The 19,857-nt window shown below is 41.6% G+C and overlaps 1 protein-coding gene across 2 annotated transcripts in view; it reads left to right on the top strand.

The window, feature by feature from the left end:
* Positions 1 to 1,067: 1,067 nt before the first annotated feature.
* LOC118431921 (neuronal acetylcholine receptor subunit alpha-4-like) overlaps positions 1,068 to 19,857 on the top strand; it is a 28,908-nt gene continuing 10,118 nt past the window's right edge. Inside the window, exons 1-4 of one of the 2 annotated variants that reach the window (XM_035843361.1) lie at positions 1,068 to 2,523; positions 17,059 to 17,198; positions 19,176 to 19,220; positions 19,377 to 19,486. In XM_035843361.1, coding sequence (XP_035699254.1) covers positions 2,481 to 2,523; positions 17,059 to 17,198; positions 19,176 to 19,220; positions 19,377 to 19,486 — 338 coding nt within the window. In that variant the 5' untranslated portion in view covers positions 1,068 to 2,480. The remainder of the gene's footprint in view (positions 2,524 to 17,058; positions 17,199 to 19,175; positions 19,221 to 19,376; positions 19,487 to 19,857) is intronic. The other variant, XM_035843360.1, reaches the window with a different exon arrangement.

The following is a 19,857-nucleotide window of genomic DNA, read 5'->3' as shown; positions in this document are numbered from 1 at the left end:
TTGTTTATTAGGAATCTCCATTAGTGCTGTAAAGCGAAAGCAAGTGATTCGGATTTACCGTAATTCGTAGAGAAAATCTTTTATCCCCATAATTCGTATAGAGAGACAGTAAACATTTTGTATTTTAATAATTGACTTCCCGACTCCAGCTTTATGCGTAGGCGGTCCTACTGAATCTAACGTAAAGCGGCTATCACAGAAATGTGTTTTTATCCGAAAAAGGAAATAACACGTCGAATTTCAACCGTTACCCTGAGATGATGCTTACCTCACCGGACGTCAAGGAAAGGTTACTGTGCCATGTCTCAATGGAATGCCATTATGCACGTAACATAGCTCATCGGCAAACGGCTTCACTTAAATGTTTTATATCTTGGCGCCCATATGATAAACCTATAACACTGTTCTTTCATGATCATAAAGCCGTAGAATTGTTTGGCAAAATGGAGGACCATCTTAGCAACAAATGTAACTCTTAAAACACCTCAGAGAAAGTTATCAAATGTCCCTATACTTTATTTCAACCTGAGACCAATTTCAAGCACATGTATTTTATTTGTCTCCTAGCAGAAGTAGTTGTCGGCCGGGTCCGTGTTTCTCACTTCCACCTTTATCCCAGAACTATGTCTATCTAAAAGCCCAAATGAAACACAAAAAACAAGGACCTTGCCCTACATCTACTTGGATATTAACTGTATTTCCACCCAACTCGTCCCTGAAAGCTGACGTCCGGTCAGATCTACAGGGCTATCCATCTTAATGTCAGCTTAATTAACCAAATTGAATACCTGCCTTTTCTTAATTGGATCATTTGGAAGTTACAACTGGTGGAAGACAGGAAATACCATGATCACTCGGCTTAAGGATGAACGAAAGATTGAATGGTCCCAACTGTTGTTATTATGAGTCCGCATTATTTGTATTTTACGGGTACCGTGAACCATCATATTATCATTGTCATAGGTACTACGAGTACGAGTACTACCTGTGTGCACCACGCATTATGCCCATACTAGTACTGTACAGTTTATAAAAATGCTATAAAAGATATAGAAAAATTAAACCAACCTTTTTTGTCGATCTCAAAGATGCAATGAATTATAATAACCTTAATCAATAGCCACCTACTCCATATATTGTATAGAGCATGATAATGTTGAACCACATCCCTATTTCATAGTTAAACATTTGACTTCCGGTACAGTGTGTCGTCTTCAAATATCCCCATTTGATCCCGCCCACTCCCTGGTGTCCTCCTAACAAATACATAATAACTACTTGCGAATGCAATTAAGGTCCTCCCCCGTAAATTCACACCGGAGACAATTGCAAACACAATAAATTCAATGGAACTAATAGCAATGGAATCATATATAAGTATGCCTATAAAATAGACGTTTGGATAAAGTGTAGATATGCTGTGAAATGGTTGCCTTTGGCTTTACTGTTAGATCGGGGAAATCTATCATCGCAGGCAGTCGTCACAGGTCATCGGTTTTTCCTCTCCATCCTGAGTATCCATTTATTCATCGGGTCGACGTCGTTATCACCTTCGGTTGGCCGGCCTCCTGACGGGGCGGGAACACACAAGGCAGCCTTGATCACATAAAATGTCCCCAGGGACTTAGTTCCACTCTACATGGAGAGCGTAAACACCATCCGAAACCCGCGCGGCAACCCCTGTTCTTTCCAGCTTAATCTGTGCATACCGCGAGCTTTGCGCACGTATGGAGGGGCAAGGCGGGCCATATTGTCATAAATGCCTCTGAGAGTTTTTAATTTCCTGCTGACATTTGTGGGCTAGTTTGGTGCAGTGTGCGCCTCATTCATCACCGCCCCGGAAGATGAAATAACGCGCCGTTACCCATTGGCCAACGCCTCGCGACCACCTGACCGATGACTGGTGTCATGATCATGCCGTCGGCTTTCACATGACTTACCCCAGAGCCCTGCCCAGAGCTAACCCTCCGGACTTTGGGAAGCAGGTCAGAGGTACATCATTATGTAGCCCCGCGCCAAACACTCACGCAGAGTACCTCTCCCACATCCTTACTGAAACGTCATTCTCGGTGCAACAGGATCCCGTGGTCATGGCAGGCTCCCGGATTTCCCGCCAACTCGTTTGATTGCTAGATTCGCAGACGACATTTGACGACGTCTGATGGGACCGTCCTGGAGAGAGATCCCGTCCATATCGTCTGCCTTCGAGCCCGGGTCTTCCAGCTGACCACATGAAGAATTTAGACAACGAGAAAAAAGAGGGGAACACGCTGCAATTTTCATGGACTGTCCCAAATATTGACGATTGCCGGTGGCGTATTGGAGAATGACGTCGACGGCCATCTGTTAAAGATGATGAGGGCCGCTGTGCGCCATTGTGCCGCGCGTAGATAGCATTTCATACCCATATCTGCTGTCAAATTACCCTCGCTGCTTTCACGGATCAAGTGCATTTGGCGTCGGGACAGGGGGACGGCAGGATGCTTCTCTACGTGCTGTTGGCAACTGGGTTCTTCGTCAACGGTAAGTGCTTTGCTACAGAATGTTTTCCTTTGTACATGGTACATTTTCTTAACTTCACGCTTTACCTACTTATCGATGTTGCATAACAAAGGTAGATTAGATGATGAATTGAAAGCATGTTTATTGAAATCCCAATAGATGCTCATAGGAGTCTTCTTCATGCACTACTTATATGGGTAAATACGTTTTCAACTAGAAATGTTTATTATCAAGTGTCCTACTTTCTCTATGGTGGTGGTTTCAATCCTCTTCAGAAGGACGCTTGAGCGCGTTTACATCGCATCCGCCCAGCATTGTGCTCTTTTACTTCATGTGGCGTATCAAGTTCATCTTTCTTTTGTCATATAGATGCAACATCTGATCTAATCATATACCATTGAACATTAAGCAGCGCCGTTCTAATGTTTCACGTAAATGTCCTACATGCCCATACATACCCAAGTATAAAAATAGTATGTATGTCAATAACATAAGAGTATCATTTCATCAATGTAAGGGAAGGGCTAACTAGCATCACCATGCTATTCGAATATACCATACTGCTGAAACAGCAAGGAAATTTACTGACTTATGTGCCACACAAGGTGAACACTAATTTACTCACTGCATTTTGTTTCTTGATGGTCCATAGCCCAACGTACTAGAACATTGTATATTTTTGAAAGCCCACCTTGATTTCCCCAGGAGTTTCCCTAACGATCTAGAAATTGGAAATCTTTTTTGTGTGTGCCTCCGTAAACTTCACATTCCAAAGTTTCTACCATAACGTTATATGTCTTTCTTCTACATTCTAGTTCGTATTACCCTAATGGCAATTGTTCGCGTTTTTCATACATTGTTACACAAATGTGTTGCAATCGTATGAAATTTCTTAAATTGAAAATGCAAAGATATTTTTTTGTAAAAACATCAGAAGATATCTATCATACTGACGGCAACAATTCTTATCTGAAATCACACTTTCAAAGTTCGCAGTTAATTTTTGAACGTTGTACCGTATTATCATTAAATTGCACAATGACTTACTTTCTATTCCTAAGGAACTATAGGAAGTAATTTTTATTCGAGTTCCAGGCCGTTTTCCTGTCATTGATGTAGCCGAATGTCTGGCATGCGCGTTTTTCTCTAGTTTCAAGTGTATCATACTATACCTCTGGTGGTCGCGCAATCAAGTGACTTGACATAGTACAATGGTTTGACAGGTAAACAAAGCGATGTAACCGTCTCCCTTAGTAGGTTCTAATCCATTTCTTGCCGTGTTCAATTTTATAGAGTGCATGTTGTCAGTGACTGAAGGCACGTACCGTTGGTTGTGTGCAAGTCTCGCATAATTCTGCCATGTTGATCAGCTATCATGTGCGGCAGTACCGATGCATTCAATGCAGACGTTGATGAATGAACTGTATTTTGTGTGATTACTGATCCTTGACTGGAGTTACTTATCATATTCACAAGCCTTGTAGGGTTTACGTTATCTAATGTTACGGAAACCTGTCAAGAAAAGATGGATATTGTTCTACTCTGTCACAAACATATGGCACTGACGGATCGCTGGTAGTTACATTATTTTTCTGGTCTCAGGAATGACACTAATAATTTTGTTTGTAGTGATATTCATTCTGGTCACGTTAGATACGACATGATATAGACAAGGCATTCACGGAACGATGAAATAAGTGATTAGCCACTAGTAATCCTCGAACATCACAACTAAGTCATATAACCCCTTGTGATATTATCATGTTATATCTTTATAATCATACACAACTCTTTGGAATGGTAGGTAGGATTTGCGTATCTACCAGTAAAGTGAAATAGCTAATACAGACAATACGTAGGGAAAAGAAATAGAGGCATACTTAAGACAGTTTGCAAACAGATGAAATGGATGGGTATTAGGTTCGATTAAAGGAAAGTGGTAGTGACACCATGATGATTTGTAATGAAGGGTCTCTGAGGCTAACACAAAGCTTGTCAGCATGGAAAGTTGTATCTCCGTGTGGTACATGTATATAGAACCCCCCGCACGTTTCGTATTGATGGCAGCGCTTAGTTTGGGTGGACTCTCAGGACGCCGATAGTCTCTCACGCTGGCGGCGTGTAAATCGTATTTCTAATTGCCTACATCATACAACTGCAATCTAAGTGCAAATTACAGCCGTCATAAACGGTAAGTCTTCTCCTTTTGAAGGAATAAAGGGCATTTTGTCGGTGATATCGTGGTCCATTACTGAGAGGCCTTGTACGAACAGCGTCTAGCGCTCGCTGCCAGGGACAGCCTGTAATTTCACTTGAAGGCTGACGTAAATCATTCCCTACCCCAGAATTGATCACTAGAGTGAATAGAAAAACCATCATTCAATAGAAATGGATGTTGCCAGCGATCCAAATGACTGCATCTACCGCAAATGGGCACAATGTCGTAAAAACCTGATTGCTTTTTACGGCGATGTAAAACTTATTGCTCTAGACTATAGGAAGGAACCTAGTCTCTGTTAGAACCACAAGGTTTATCAAGCTTTAGTAGTCTCGTAGGTATGGTTATTGTGAAGTAGCCACCTCACTGTACACATTCATAGCACTTAGCATAGTAATACCATAGTAATATCACAATGGTCGACTGTACAGAGCCTTAGAGCCCTCATCTCCATTCGCACGTCCTGTGATTGCTTCAAAGAAGGGGACCCCGGAAAAACTGATGAACGTGCATGTCACAACATCAAAGAACAGTAAATGATGGAAATAATTTTGTACTCTTACTGTGCTGGAGTAACTCCAATAATTGCATTTAGACAATAAAGCTCCAGCTTTTGTCCATAATGCCTTGATTGGAAGCCAGTGGGTGGCGCGTCCTGCAAGGGCTGTGAATGTTCTGACACGTTGTTGATAGCTACTGTGAGGGATGGTGACACGTGTGGATAAGCAGATGAAGTAGTGGCTCTGGATGTGGGTTAAAAGGGTACTGCAGTGAAACCAAGAAGGTACACGTTATAACGTTAGGCGTACCCACTGATTTGAAAAGCTTTAATCCATAACGACGTCAGCACCAAGGGCAAAAACTAGGGGTGGTACCAGTACCAGCACCAAGGGCAGGAACTATTACACAAATATCAGCACCAAATACAGCAACTATTGCGCCACCTTCAGCACCAAGGGCAGGAACTATTGTACAAACTTCAGCACCAAGGGCAGAAACTTTTGCACTAACTTCAGCACGAAATACAGGAACTTTTGCACTAACTTCAGCACGAATTAGAGGAACTTTTGCACTAATTTCAGCACGAATTACAGGAACTTTTGCACTAATTTCAGCACGAATTACAGGAACTTTTGCACTAACTTCAGCACCAAGGTCAGGAATTATTGTACAAACTTCAGCACCAAATGCAGGAACTTTTGCACTAACTTCAGCACCAAATACAGGAACTATTGTACAAACTTCAGCACCAAGGGCAGGAACTATTGTACAAACTTCAGCACCAAGGGCGAGAACTATTACACAAACTTCAGCACCAAGGTCAGGAATTATTGTACAAACTTCAGCACGAAATACAGGAACTATTGTACAAACTTCAGCACCAAGGGCAGGGACTATTGTACAAACTTCAGCACCAAGGGAAGGCACTATTACACAAACTTCAGCACCAAATACAGGAACTTTTGCACTAACTTCAGCACCAAGGGCATGAAATATTGTACAAACTTCAGCACGGAACAACTATTGTACAAACTTCAGCACCAAGGGCAGCAACTATCGTTACAAGTTTGATTTTAGCAGTTAACAAGGATGTAATGTGTTAATTTTAATCCAGTTTCAGCCTTATGTTTCAAGCCTTACATGTAGCAAAGTTGCCTACATCATATGGCTTGTTTTTGACTTCCAACATTGCGCTACTCTGCCAGGGAAATGGAGCCCGCTAGGTAGTGTCCTTGGGATTCATATCTTTAGCTTTATCGTTCCGGATCCGCGGAACGAACCAGATTTCCTCGCCACGGCATTTCTCGGCAAAACTCTCTAAAGTTCAAATGTAATGCTCATGCCGATGGGGCCATTTATTAGGCAAAGAGCGATTTTTAAATGTCCTTCGCGTAGTCGGATGAGTCGAAGCAACGACCCGGCTCTCAAGTATTCCATCAAGACAGACACGGTTGGAGGGTAACTCTGGCTGTATACGGGGCTTGGCGACGATCCAATCCTTATATCTGAAGAAACATCAATCATCACTGTATCCTATGTATGATCGTGTCTCACTTCAGTGACAGTTCCAAGCCGTCTTTACTACATTTATGGCCTCCTGGGTGCTCGGGGTATCGTAATCGATAAGGTCCTATTGGTAAGCTTGTCTCTGTGCTATTGTAGATAAATGTGTTATGCCTTCGGGAGATACCTGCAATCTGTGATAAGTATTGTTTAACATTGCGGTAAAATGTGACCATGTGTAAAAGTCACTACCACACAGCAACTTGCCTTACTGTCTTGTTTGCGACATTACATTTTTAGAAGAGACGAATCATATATAACGGGATTCATTCCAGCCGGTTTGAAATTGAAACCGTTCATTATTAGATTAAGACATATTTGTCAATATACCACTTCATTTGGCATCGTCTTTCCCTGAACTTGCTTCGTGGGAGCTCAGTGATATATTCATAGACAATAGAAAGTGTGTAAAGATTGTGGCCAGGGTGTCAGAAAGATGAAATGTTGAACTTACTGTGTTGGTTGATGATTTCAAATTCATCCCGGAAAGCACCTACTTTTTGTTAATGAAAATAATCATTCATACCTACAAAACCATGTAGAACGATTCTCTGCTCTGAAAGTACGTTATTTTGGTCTGATTTAATTTTCAACAAAAGTCATGGATGTAGAGCTGTAGCAGGAACTTCATTGTCCTTTTGAGGGTTTTCATTGATTTCGTTCACAGCATGAGCAATGTGTCTGCCTACTACGTTTGACCTTTACTTCCTGAAACCATTTCTGTTCGCCAAGCCTTAACAGGACCATGCAATATTAAGCAGGTACGCTGTATTGTAATCCTCTGGGCAACCCTTGGGGTAAGACGGTAATACGTTTCGATCTGTTCTGACACGTGCATAATGAAAGGTGCACGCAGCTCTAAGTCTGCCCTCTCTGCCGGAAAATTGCATCAGGCATACTTAATCCGTGCAGATAATCGTGGATTGTCGTTTCTGAAATGATGATGTTTACGAATTCAGGCCAAATTTAGGCACATGAAAGACATTATTGTATATACCGATGTGCTGCGCCGGACAGCTTCATTAAAACGTCACTGAATGCACCAAGCAAACCGTTACATTTCTATCACGTGATGATCATGTGTTAGAATGACATGACTATTGTGTGGGCATCGTGGAATGGTCCTTTCTGGAATGCTCATGTTTGCGAACTCCAAATTTAGGCCCATATCAAATGAATGACAGACATTATAGTGTATACCGATGTGCTGCTCCGGACAACTTCATTAAAACTTCACTGGATGCACCGTTACATTTTTATCACGTGATGATCACGTGTTAGCACGACATGCCTGTTGTGTGGGTATCACGTACTCACAACTGCGGCCGTGGCCTGTAGCCTGTCGCTCATTTGTTCTGATCCTCGCAGGTCATAAAGCGGTGTGATGCAGATTTGTATTCATTTTCCCCAGACAAGGAAGGCAGGAAATCGATAAATGCAGCAGAGGTAAAAAAAAATGTCCAGAATGATAAATGTTGGAGTTGAATGAACCTGACCCATATCTGTCGAAAAAGGCGTTCGCCTCTACATTCAACTGATTTATTCAAATCTCTTACAACCCAAAACTTTGATTCTAAAAATTTAACAATAAAGATTTATCAAATCTACTTAGATTTTTATCAAATCAGCAGTCAGGTAGGATGAATTGATTATTTTAACACCGTGCTTTGTCTTAATCATTGGCATTCACCGAGACAGAATTATCGGTCATTGTCAACGGTGATATCGACAGAAGTCAAGTTAAGTCAGCTTTAGAGCCAACAAGGCACGAATTGGTATTCATGATCGGATATCTTACTGACCCTTCGATCAATATTGTTGGCAAATTGCCGTTTGCTATTGTTTTAATGTTTCAGACCTTGTCGTATCAAGTTAAGGAATTGTTTGGAAACTGTCAATACTACCTTGCCACTGTAGGGCCCCATTCTGTAATAGTACCTATTGGCAACTTGTCGTTTGCTATTGTTTTAATGTTTCAGATCAAGTCGCATCAAGTTCCGGAATTGCTTGGAAACTATCAGTATTACCTTATCACTGTAGGCCGCATTTTATTATAGCACCTATTCAGTTTTGTCAATGTTGTCGAGTGTGTCATTTGGAGTGATTGCTAACGTAATTTTTTATTGCCTCTGTAGTTTGAGTGGTTTTAGAACGTATGTTTTATCTCAGCTGATCATGATTTTGTGAGTATCCGCCATGCATCTTACACCCTTCCATTAGCCCCAGAATGCTAGATAAAACCGGCTTAGATCTTAAGGACATCGCTCTGGTCCATGAAGGTCTATGATTACTCCGCTCTTGAACTATGAGTGGCACTTTATAACTGCAAACACTTTACTCTTGTAGGGAATCGACCGAATGACTCTGTGGTGATCTGATGCGTCTGTATATTACCTGCACTTTCTAAAACCCTTCCATTAGCCCCAGAATGCTAGAAAAAAAACGACCTATTGTCTTTAGAACATCACTCTGGTCTCTGAAGGTCTATGATTACTCCACTCTTGAACTATAAGTGGCACTTGAAAACTGTGCACACTTTACTCTTGTAGGGAATCGACCGAATGACTTAGTGGTGATCTGAGGCGGCTGTATATCTCCTGCACTTTCTAAAACACTTCATGGCCTGTCCGTTCAAAGTTATAGCGAACGTACACATTGCTGTTTGCTAAGTAGCACTTTAAAACTGTACACACTTTACTCATGTAGGGAATCGACCGAATGACTTAGAGGTGATCTGAGGCCGCTGTATATCTCTTGCACTTTCTAAAACACTTCACGGCCTGTCCGTTCAAGTTTCAAGGTTATAGCGAACGTTCACTTTGCTGTTAGGTCGGACCAGGCGATCGATCATCGAGCCCTTTCAGCAGATCCAGGTCATCGCGCGGCTCTTGTAAATACCAAATCGACATTCTCTCGTCGCCTTGTGCCGCTCGGTAGGGTGCCCCCCACAAATCTGGAATCCGCTGGACCTGAACTTTGTGACAAGGAACGCCCGTAGAATAACCATGATTACTGTTAGAAATGCTAAACCAACGTAACATCAGACTACTTTACCAGTTTGTTGAGTTTTGAAACACAGCTCATTGTTCATATCCACAAATCAAAGTACAGGCTTCGACTCTCTTCGGGTCAACAATTTTTCCAAGGTTAGTAGATCCATGACTGGTTTTGGACAGTGGTTAGCTAGGTGTCACATCTCGTATCGGTAGCATTGTCACACGTACATTCCAAGTGTACCCAAGACTTTTGATTCATTAACTATTAACTCAGGGGAGATCTTTTATTCATTGTCTGGAAGTCAGTCTTTGACATTTTGAGTAAGGACACATCCCGGCACGATTCAGCACATCTTTCCCAACTTACTTTAACACATTTACATCGCAGAAAATCTGCGAAAGCCACCTTTATCTCCCTACGTGAGGGTAATCCTTTAATTTAGTACATTTCCCAGCTTGTAATCCCTAACATACGCAATGCCGGCTGACATTCCCCCTGCCCGTTCTGGCCAGCTGCCAGCGCGCTCCCAGCGGTTTGTCATGACGGATATTTGGTATGCAACAGGCGGAGTTTTGTATTCAACAGGCGGAGAGGATAGCCTGAGATGATGGATGCCGTGTGCACTAATGCCGTCTCTATCCCTGTAGCTTTTTCCTACACACGCTATCTGCCAGAAAGGGGCTCAATCAAGCTTAGCCTTAGAGCACAAAATCCCTGCAGTTTCAAGGGCTGCTCACTCACTGTAGCAGAAGTGAGCATAAGTTTTATAAGAGTTCGTTTCATCGTTTCATCAGTGTTTTCCTGTGTGTCACAAAAGAATAATACTGTTAACAGTAAATGACTCTACCCGTTTTGTATCAAAACGTATCCTATGTCCAAATTTGCGCCTAAAACATGTTTTGATGAAATATTATATCAATAACCTAAATCCATACAACGGTGCTGTGTTGTTGAAAACAAGTGTATAAGGAATATGAAATCTACTCGTACGGAAATCCACTGACTTTCAAAATAGTGGAAAGGTGAAAAGTGACTGGAACAGATAATGTTCACCAGATGGTTAATAGAGCAGAATAGCTGTGGACACTGATGGAAGGTCTAGGCCACACTGCATTCTTTCTCAGTCTGTACACTGCATGGAATCATTCATAGCCTGGTGAGGAATCATTCATATATGGTTTATTGAGTAAAGGGATACGCACGTCTTAAGTGTAGCGAAGAATGAAGAATGCATTGCGACTGGTGTTGGTTGATATGGCGGAAAATGTATGGTTATAGTTTTCCTGTCTGCGGCCATGTAAATCTAAGCGATGACTTATCGAGTACTGCTGTAGAAGCTTTTCAAGCAGAACCAAGTTACGTGTATGCATGATAAATGTACAAATCTGGAAGCAAATACAATTCCTTTACAGTTATCTTTCAGTCTATCTATCTGTCCAGTGGTAACGTTGCTGACTACTTTTAAATAGTTGCTCCAATTTAAGATTCAAATTTAAATGGGTATGACGGGCGTTCAATGTGCCCCGAAATTTAAGTTATACCCTTTGCTTCTGGGTGAGAATGATTTTATTGAACGCCCTTTTTAGGACGTTGTACCCATTGACATAACGCCCCAATCTCCTTTGGACAAGCCACTAGGAGCCAACAAAAAAATGCTTCCTTGACCTATTAAAAAGTCAGTATCTTTTTCCATCTCATGTCAATGGTAGTCTATAATTATAGAACTGCAATTTAATTCACGTGTTAACCATGAAAAAAAATCAATAGTTCCTATTGTTCCATCCTCTGTAACCTCACGTGAACTCTCGTACCAAGTCACCTCATCGCCGTCATCAACTCTCGCGAGACCGATAGAACCTGACGCAATCGGAGAAAAGTCACCCGTGTGTTACAATTGCTCCCTGGGAAGCCCTCTATCTGAGAATAATACGGCCTCTCTGTAATTGAAGTTTGAAGGGACTATCAGCAATGAATGATGTGTCATCAAGGTCAGGTCAAGTGCAATTTTCGCTTGGGCTGTGGTAGATATGCAGGGGTCACATAGCGGTAAAGGCAGGGCCATGGTAATACGTACGGACAGTTTGGAGGAAACTTTATGGTTTTTGTTTCAGTAGTGAATGCAATTCGGCGTTCCCAATTTCATCAATCTCGAGGACACCCAGGGGTATTGTTGTTGGACAGAACTGCATTTACACACACACTTTAATCTAAATTTCCCGTCAGATTACATTGCTTTACGTATACTCCGAGACGCTTTTGTCTGCATTGTTAATTGATGGCGTGCAAAAGGTTGTCCCACATAACCTATATAGCTATCATTCAAAGTTTAGGTAAGCTGAGCATTTTCACAGAGCTTTGATTCAGAACTGCTAATCGTAGACAAAAGAGATTCGTTTTCAATGGCCAAGTTCTTTGCAACAATACAGTTGCTGTAGTTTAGAAGATATTTCAAAGGCTTTAGGCTGTTGGCTTTAGTGCAGCCCATGCAGTTCATGCCATCCTCTGCATTGCCAATGATAAATATCATTAAGTGTTCGCCAAAGCTTTTAATCTTCCTTCTTGTCCTTGTCGACATCTTGGTTATTCAGAAGGACAGGGCTGACCTCGGGTTAAGTTCCCCCTCAGATCCTCTTCCTGGGTTATATATGCCAAGGGAAACAGCATTAAGAATGCATTGCCTGTTCAAGCTCCTTAGAACTGGGTCAACCGATATGAAAGCAAACGGCTCATTGTCCAAGAAGATTAATATGAAATCCTGGCATTCAATCAGCCAAAGGACTTAGAGGAGAACAGTCTGTGGTGATTGAGTACCTGTCTTATGGTTCAATTAAAGGGATGCTGTCTCTTCGCACTAAAGACAAGGATGCCCAAAGGTCAAAGGAGAAATTACGGCTGTGGGCGACAGTTTTGTGGCACAATCTTCATGCTTTGGTCCTGGAATATTACCTACGCTATGTGTCAGCCTTTCTCCATGTTGTTAACTGGTTGAATGTAGAGGAAACGTGTGAATGCCTGCGTACAATGGATATTTAGCAAATACGGAGTGTTTTCACGGGTAGAATACCATAAACGCTTCATATTCGGGTACAATTTACATGCTATTGGCTACACTAGTTATTAGCCACCATGAGACCAATAGGCACTATGCAGAACACTACATTGGGGCCACCAGTGCGATTGCTTCGTGCTATCATCAACGTACTCACTCTCTTCTGTAGGGAATAGATGCCCCACATCCGAGTGTGGTGGCACCAGAGGTCATTCTGTGGTGGTTCCGCAGCGGGCTAATCCGGGCGTGTGAGCGCGGTTTAATTAAGAGAGCCCAAACATTATTCAGGGTCGAGTAGTGCATTGAGGCCAATTGGCAAGGATGATGAAGGGGTCAGCAGGCTTGGGAAGGGCAGCTTATGATTATGTCTACACACACCTGCACGACTTGTGCATTGCATAATACCCTTCCACTGCACCAAATGCTTCAAGAAACATCTCACAGACTGTACACTAAGAAACCCCACGGTGACATGGCAACTTTTGGAATATGAATGATATTTGTTAGAGGAATCTCATTTGTTAGACTCATTCATTCGTTCGTGAGGCAACTCCTGGGGATGTGGGCAGCTATTGGGACACTCACAGCCAGTTTGACCTGTAAAAAATGACCTATCTATTGAAACCCGTGTAGCTGCTGGTTCTCACTTCGTTTGTACCGTTCACACATATTACATCGCCGAAAGGATTACACGTACCGGGATTTGCAGGGCATTAAGGCGTCTTCAGTTGCAATCATCGGATGTGCCAAGAGGCCGAATTGCCGCATTAGAAATAAACTACTGCGTATCACAGTGTCGCTTGCTATAAGTCTGATGGGTGGGTGGAGTGATGTGGAGAGCTGCACAATTTGGTGTATTGCATTCACGGGGCGTCTCAATATAAAATAATGTAGGATAAGATAGGGGGTGCCGAGTTTATTCTGGCTTCAACAGTGGTATCAAGGCAATGCACTACGTGCCGTGCAAGAGTCTCCAGTAACAATAAAAAGTGGCCAATGCTGCAAAGGATTGCCGCAGTGCTTAGGTAGTAGATGATTTGTTCAGTTTCGTAATTTTTTTGCAGTTTCATACGTTATTTCTAGATTGCCGTTACACGTTTTGTTGGTCTTCATTCGTAAAACTGCCTAGAAAGTGATGAAACACATACATTAGTTCTTTGCATACATACAATTCACCGTCGAAAATGTGCTTTATGTAATAGATCCGCTGTGAACTTCCCAAGTCTGTAAAGATTGTAATGCTAATTCTCTGCCCTCTCCCAGTGCCCCTAACCCATGTGCTGTAAACTTTTCACCTTTAAAGCCAGAACCACCGATCTGTCCGCGTCATCAACCAAAATGTATGTCTAAGCACGTTCCCAATGATCTGGCCGATATGTGGAAAAATGAGTAAATTGAATGAATCTGGTAAACTGGACTGGTTTGCAGAAGGTGGAAAGGACGACTATGAACAGCACATCGGCGTTTGACTTTACGACGGTATAAATCAGAATGACCTTGTTCTTCAAGTATATATCAACTGGAGCTGATATTTGCTGGCGTAAGCGAAACCTTTTCTGTCCAATTATTTTTAACAGTTCGTGCCAAAAAGACGCTTTGGGCTTTAAAAACAATTGATGTAGATGCAGGGTTTGAATTGCAATTCTAATCAATTTCGGTGATTGACATTGATTAAAAAAGCACTGTACATAATCTGATCTTTAAGAACACCTAAAAGTACTCGGAAAGGTTACGTCTAGTGAAGCAACGGAACTTGATTAGTGCACGCCTGCTTTAATGTCTGCTTAAATAGATCGGTTTTCCAGGAAATGGAAAATACAACTCCATTGGCCCTGCATTCAGCCAACGATTGGTGCATAGATGAGCCATCAGGTACTCGCACACTACAAATTGCCCAATTTTCTCAGCCTCAGGCCGGATACGCGTAATTGTAGGAGTATTGTGAGCGGAAGCAATGATTAGAAGAACCTGGCTCGTATCTTGTGAGTGCAGAAGAAGAGATAGCTGCAGACCTCAGGCGTAAAAACCAATTATTAGGATACAATCTCCGGCCTAAAAAGGAAAGGGATTCATGGACAATAAGGCAAGTCAATGAGCCAGTAGCCACAAACTCATCTTTTCCTTCACTTTGGTCTGAAGGACAAGAAAATGAGCCGGAAAACCACTACAAAGTTGGCTCCGCTAGGACAGTCGCAGGAACATACCAGTGATAAATGACACGTAGTCTGATCGCTGGGAGATGGGAATACAACCAATAAGAACGGAAAACAGTTTATAAAGTGTTGGATGGAGGTTGATAAAACGTTATAGCAGTACATGTATTACCCTTATGGGTGAAGAAAAATTTAGGAACCAGAAATGTTCGCTATTTTGTGTCTGATAGTTTAGTATACAATCATCCTGCCATTTGCACTGCTTCCGATAGACTTATAATTCATGCTTGTAGGAAATTGGATATGTGCTTATCTGACTTAATACATTCAACATTATCACATGGTAAATGAGACTACACACTTGGGTACTGCATGATACATGTGGGTATAGCACGTATGCGTGCTAAGTCCTGCATTGCTTTTCACTCTTGCTGTTGACGCCCATAGCAAACTCATCTCACGACACAGTGCATATAAAATAGGAATGTCGTAGTACCATTGTGAGATAATGAAATACGTCTTCAAGATTATCGAAAGAGTGGTAGGGACTGTCTTGTGATAATCAAAGTCAGGGAAGATCAACGACTGTCTAATAATCAGCACAGGGAACACACCATCTCATCTCATCGGTTTCAAATCACCATGCATATGCTCATCAGGAATACGACCACCTGTATATCACAGCTTGTGGCCAATGCTGTTAACCCTTGGTTTACTCGCGGTTTTATTATATTAATCCCCAGTCTAAATCATAACTAACACTTTTATATCTCATCAACACTCATCTGTTGGTCACGCCCGACCCTTCGCGACCTCATCTCACACGCCATAAACTTACGGGCGTGTTCGCGAATACCGGGCTATTTTGCCTGACCCACGAGCCCCCCTCCCCCTCCATCAAACTTGCACTTGGTTGGAATTTGATGAGACTTTCCGGATCATTAACCTGACTGATGGGTAGATTATATTGCCGTGTTTCGGCTTTGATTATCCCCTGGCCTTTAAAAGCACGGCGGAGAGGTCGTCAAACGACTTGTAGCTCTTCTGTAAGACCTTAGGTAGGATTATGGGCAGTCGTGAATTCCCAATCAATGTGGTTATTGCCTTCCACCTTTCACCCAATGTCCCGTATACAAAAGTTTTAATGCCGTTTATGTTGTAGGTTTGATTGTACACACTGGTAGGGAAATTCAGCGACTGACTACTGCCAGAGCCGTACAAATGGTGCTCGGTGCAACAGATGTTAGCTCTCGACAACTAACATATACAAATATGCTCATTGTTACATCAATTGCCCAATACAATGCTGTTTTCCCACCTTACGCCCATAATATGACATAAAGTGAACAATTCATTGTTCGCATATGAATGGCATGACCCAATATTGTATTTATGGTAACAAAAATATTTATGATTATGTGAATTGATCTCCTCTTAGTTTATGACTAGAATTTACTACATATGCATGTAGTTTAAAACAGTCAAACCCCATAAAATAGGGTACTGGTGATAAAACTCACCAAATACGCTGACTCATTGGTATGGCCACCTGCAATATTGCAGGCAAGAAATAATCAAAACTTTATGTTAGAACAAAATCTATAAGGGATCGGCTGAGGTCATCTACAATTTACAATGCATTTTATTATATCTATAGCTAGGCACTCTTTGTACGAGTGATTCATTTTCCTATGTGTACATATCTAATCTTTATATGTCCTATAGATGGCCCATGATTAGCTTATAATTACCCCTTTGTAATCAAGGGTAATTCTTAGATGTTGTCTTATTTTAATATTCTGTGACTTCTAATGCTAGTAGGTCTAATGCTACTTTGTAATCGTTGATGCACGTCATGAATATCTTCTTATGTCCGATACTCTTTACTCATTAGAGAACAGAACGCTGTAAATATTCTGTAAAGATATCCTACAAATGCTGCCGAGCAAATGACCCAACTGCGCGGTCATACATGTACATATTTGTCTCATAGAATATAAAAATGATACAACCTCTGTTTATCTGATTACCGTAACAGTACAGCAAGTAACTCCCCTACCCTTTCCTCCCTACAGGCTGCCTTGGTCTGGAGGCCAGGGAGAAGCTGTACCGGGACCTGTTTGTGAAGTACAATAAGGTACCACGTCCGGTCAAAAACGTCACAGACAAGGTCACCATCAAGTTCGGCATCGCCATATCACAACTCATAGATGTGGTAAGAAACAAGCTCACAAATGGCATCTTTACCTGAAGACATTGTTCCTACCTGTACTGTCAACGTTTCGCTATGGTTCTGTGTTTACTTGTTATATCATCCCTCGCTACATATTCTAGATTCGGATGGGTTTGCAAGTCTAGAAAATAATGTTATATATAAGAATATATTGAAAACGAAACATATGTTCAGTCCAAAACGCTAAGGGTTCTTGGACTACAATAGCCATATGCCACTCCGAAACGACGACTTATTCAAGATCAACAGATACAAATTGATTGCTTTGTAATCAATTATCGATTACCCTTCTGTCATAAATGCTGTATTATATATTCTAAATATAAGGTCTAACTAAAGCCGTAAACTTTATGGTATACATTGATATAGAGCTACAAGACGGTTTTATATGCTCCCAAAACGTGCCGTTGCCAAGTCCATGTATGTGAGAATCTACCCCAGCTGAGCTTCGTTCATTACGTATACTGGGCTCCGCGAATGTTCATGAATCAACTGTCATGATAAAGGATGGCGGTGGCTGCACCATTTGTGTGATTAGTTGCGGGGTCCGAGCAGCTGTGGCTCCGCCTGCAAAACATTCCAAATGCCTCTGGGAAACACGGGAATGGGCCGTTATAGACGGCAATGGTAAAGGATAGGGAATGCCCAGCTAGACACGTTACAGCTTTAAAGCAAAACCAAAAGAGAAGATTATCAGCACTGATACATACAAATCACCAAACATATTGGCAGGGATGTAGTGATTCATACAAGATTTAAGCACAGGTTGACAATACAGCGTCAATTCGAAGTGGAACTGAATGCAACACATTTAGGGTTCAGATGAACCGCGTAAAGCAATGTGCCCGGTATAACCACTACATTTACAGGACCCTGGCGCGGAGAGAGATGGTATAAGGTGTTTAGCCATGCGTATGCCCTCTACTGCGTTTATTCGGCTTACATGTTATGAATCAATCCAGTTTCTGACAACATACCACATATTTGTAGCCAAGGCGTACCCTCATGTGAAGTTTGCTGTAAGTTGTAAGCTAAATGTGCCTCAGGGCAGGGAAAATGTACGGGTACATACTTCCCATCAAAGACATATCCTGTCACCAGGCGTTAGCTGCTACATATTCAGCACGGTCCAAAAGATATGACCTATCAGCTTATATATGTGCCGAAACGAAACACCAAGAAATGTTGCCAAGATCGTGGTGCTAGCCCTTGACCTCGTCCGTTTCTGTACCTTGTTCAACCATTCGTTATAATTTTTGGAACCGTTTCAACTTAATAACCTCGAATATTTGTACCTCATTCGATATCGGCGTGGCGCAAAGTCATTTGAATTCAATCATGTTGAAACCCCATACAGACAACGGTCATGTGGGTATCATTTCATACAGTGTAGATGCTTCGGGTTCAAGGATAAGTCACAAGTATATTGTCTTTGGTAGATAGAGAAGATATTACTATGGGTTTGGTGACCTGGCTTTCACCTCACTGGGTAATGTGACCGATTGATTCTGAACAAGGTAACAGTGGTCGTTGTAAATTTGACCCGTGAATACTTTAGTATTGAAAGAAAGTTAAGCATTATACTATCTTGAGGCTACGTTAACTATCGATTCATTATTTTACAGTTTCTTTGCTATTATTGTTATCTATCTACAGAATAGCTAGACAATGACGTTGAATCATTCTTCCGCATACGCCAAACAACAGTTACTCAAGTAACACCAAGTAACTGCATATGATCTTGGAAACGAAGCATCCACAACCTTTCGTCCGTGATGAACGGATTCTTGCACATTACGTCTTCTTACGCATAATTCATTGGCCACATAACACGGGTACAACGTAATCACTGTTCATTTGACTATATTGTCATTTAAGATTAAAGAAGATACGGACAATGTTGAAAAGACCACATATTCAGATATTATTTCTCTAATGAATTCTTGTCTTTCCTTTCAGGACGAGAAGAACCAAGTGTTGACAACCAGCGTCTGGCTTAGACAGGTAACTAATTGCAGATGTATGTTTTAGATATCCTTCAACCTTACCAAACTGAAGGTGTGATCAAGAACTAATCATTAGGCAGTTCAAGTTGAAATTAAGTCATATCAAGTTGAAATGTTTTCATGGTGCCTATTGTTATTTATTCTACTCTACTAGGAATGGTTCGACTACAAGCTAAACTGGCAACCGGAAGATTATGGGAACTTGACGTACATCCGGGTACCTTCAACAGAGATATGGGTCCCGGATGTTGTCCTCTACAACAAGTGAGTACCGCTTTTGAGTTTTACGTCAGCGCTTCGCATGTCTTGTCTGCGTCCCCGTTGAAATAATTTCTCGAATGTCACACAGTTGTAGTGATCTAACCTAGTGCACCTTCATGCATGTTATGGTATTGTCCTCTCCTGCTGTTATGTTACAATGAGCTCGCAACTTCGAATGTTGATAGTTTTTGTGTGGATAGCTATAGACTCAATGACGACATCAACAATATAATGTTACCAATGTTAACTTATCCATATCGTTACCCAGCAACTTGATAAAAGAATGGTACTCATACAAATAGTCTAATGCTAACAGTTTAACAATTGAATCAACGCTATTGATAACAATACATATTAAAGAATAGAAAACATTT

The sequence above is a fragment of the Branchiostoma floridae genome, chromosome 15 (assembly GCF_000003815.2).
Source record: "Branchiostoma floridae strain S238N-H82 chromosome 15, Bfl_VNyyK, whole genome shotgun sequence".
Lineage (NCBI taxonomy): Eukaryota > Metazoa > Chordata > Leptocardii > Amphioxiformes > Branchiostomatidae > Branchiostoma > Branchiostoma floridae.
This window is presented reverse-complemented; position numbering and strand designations above follow the sequence as displayed.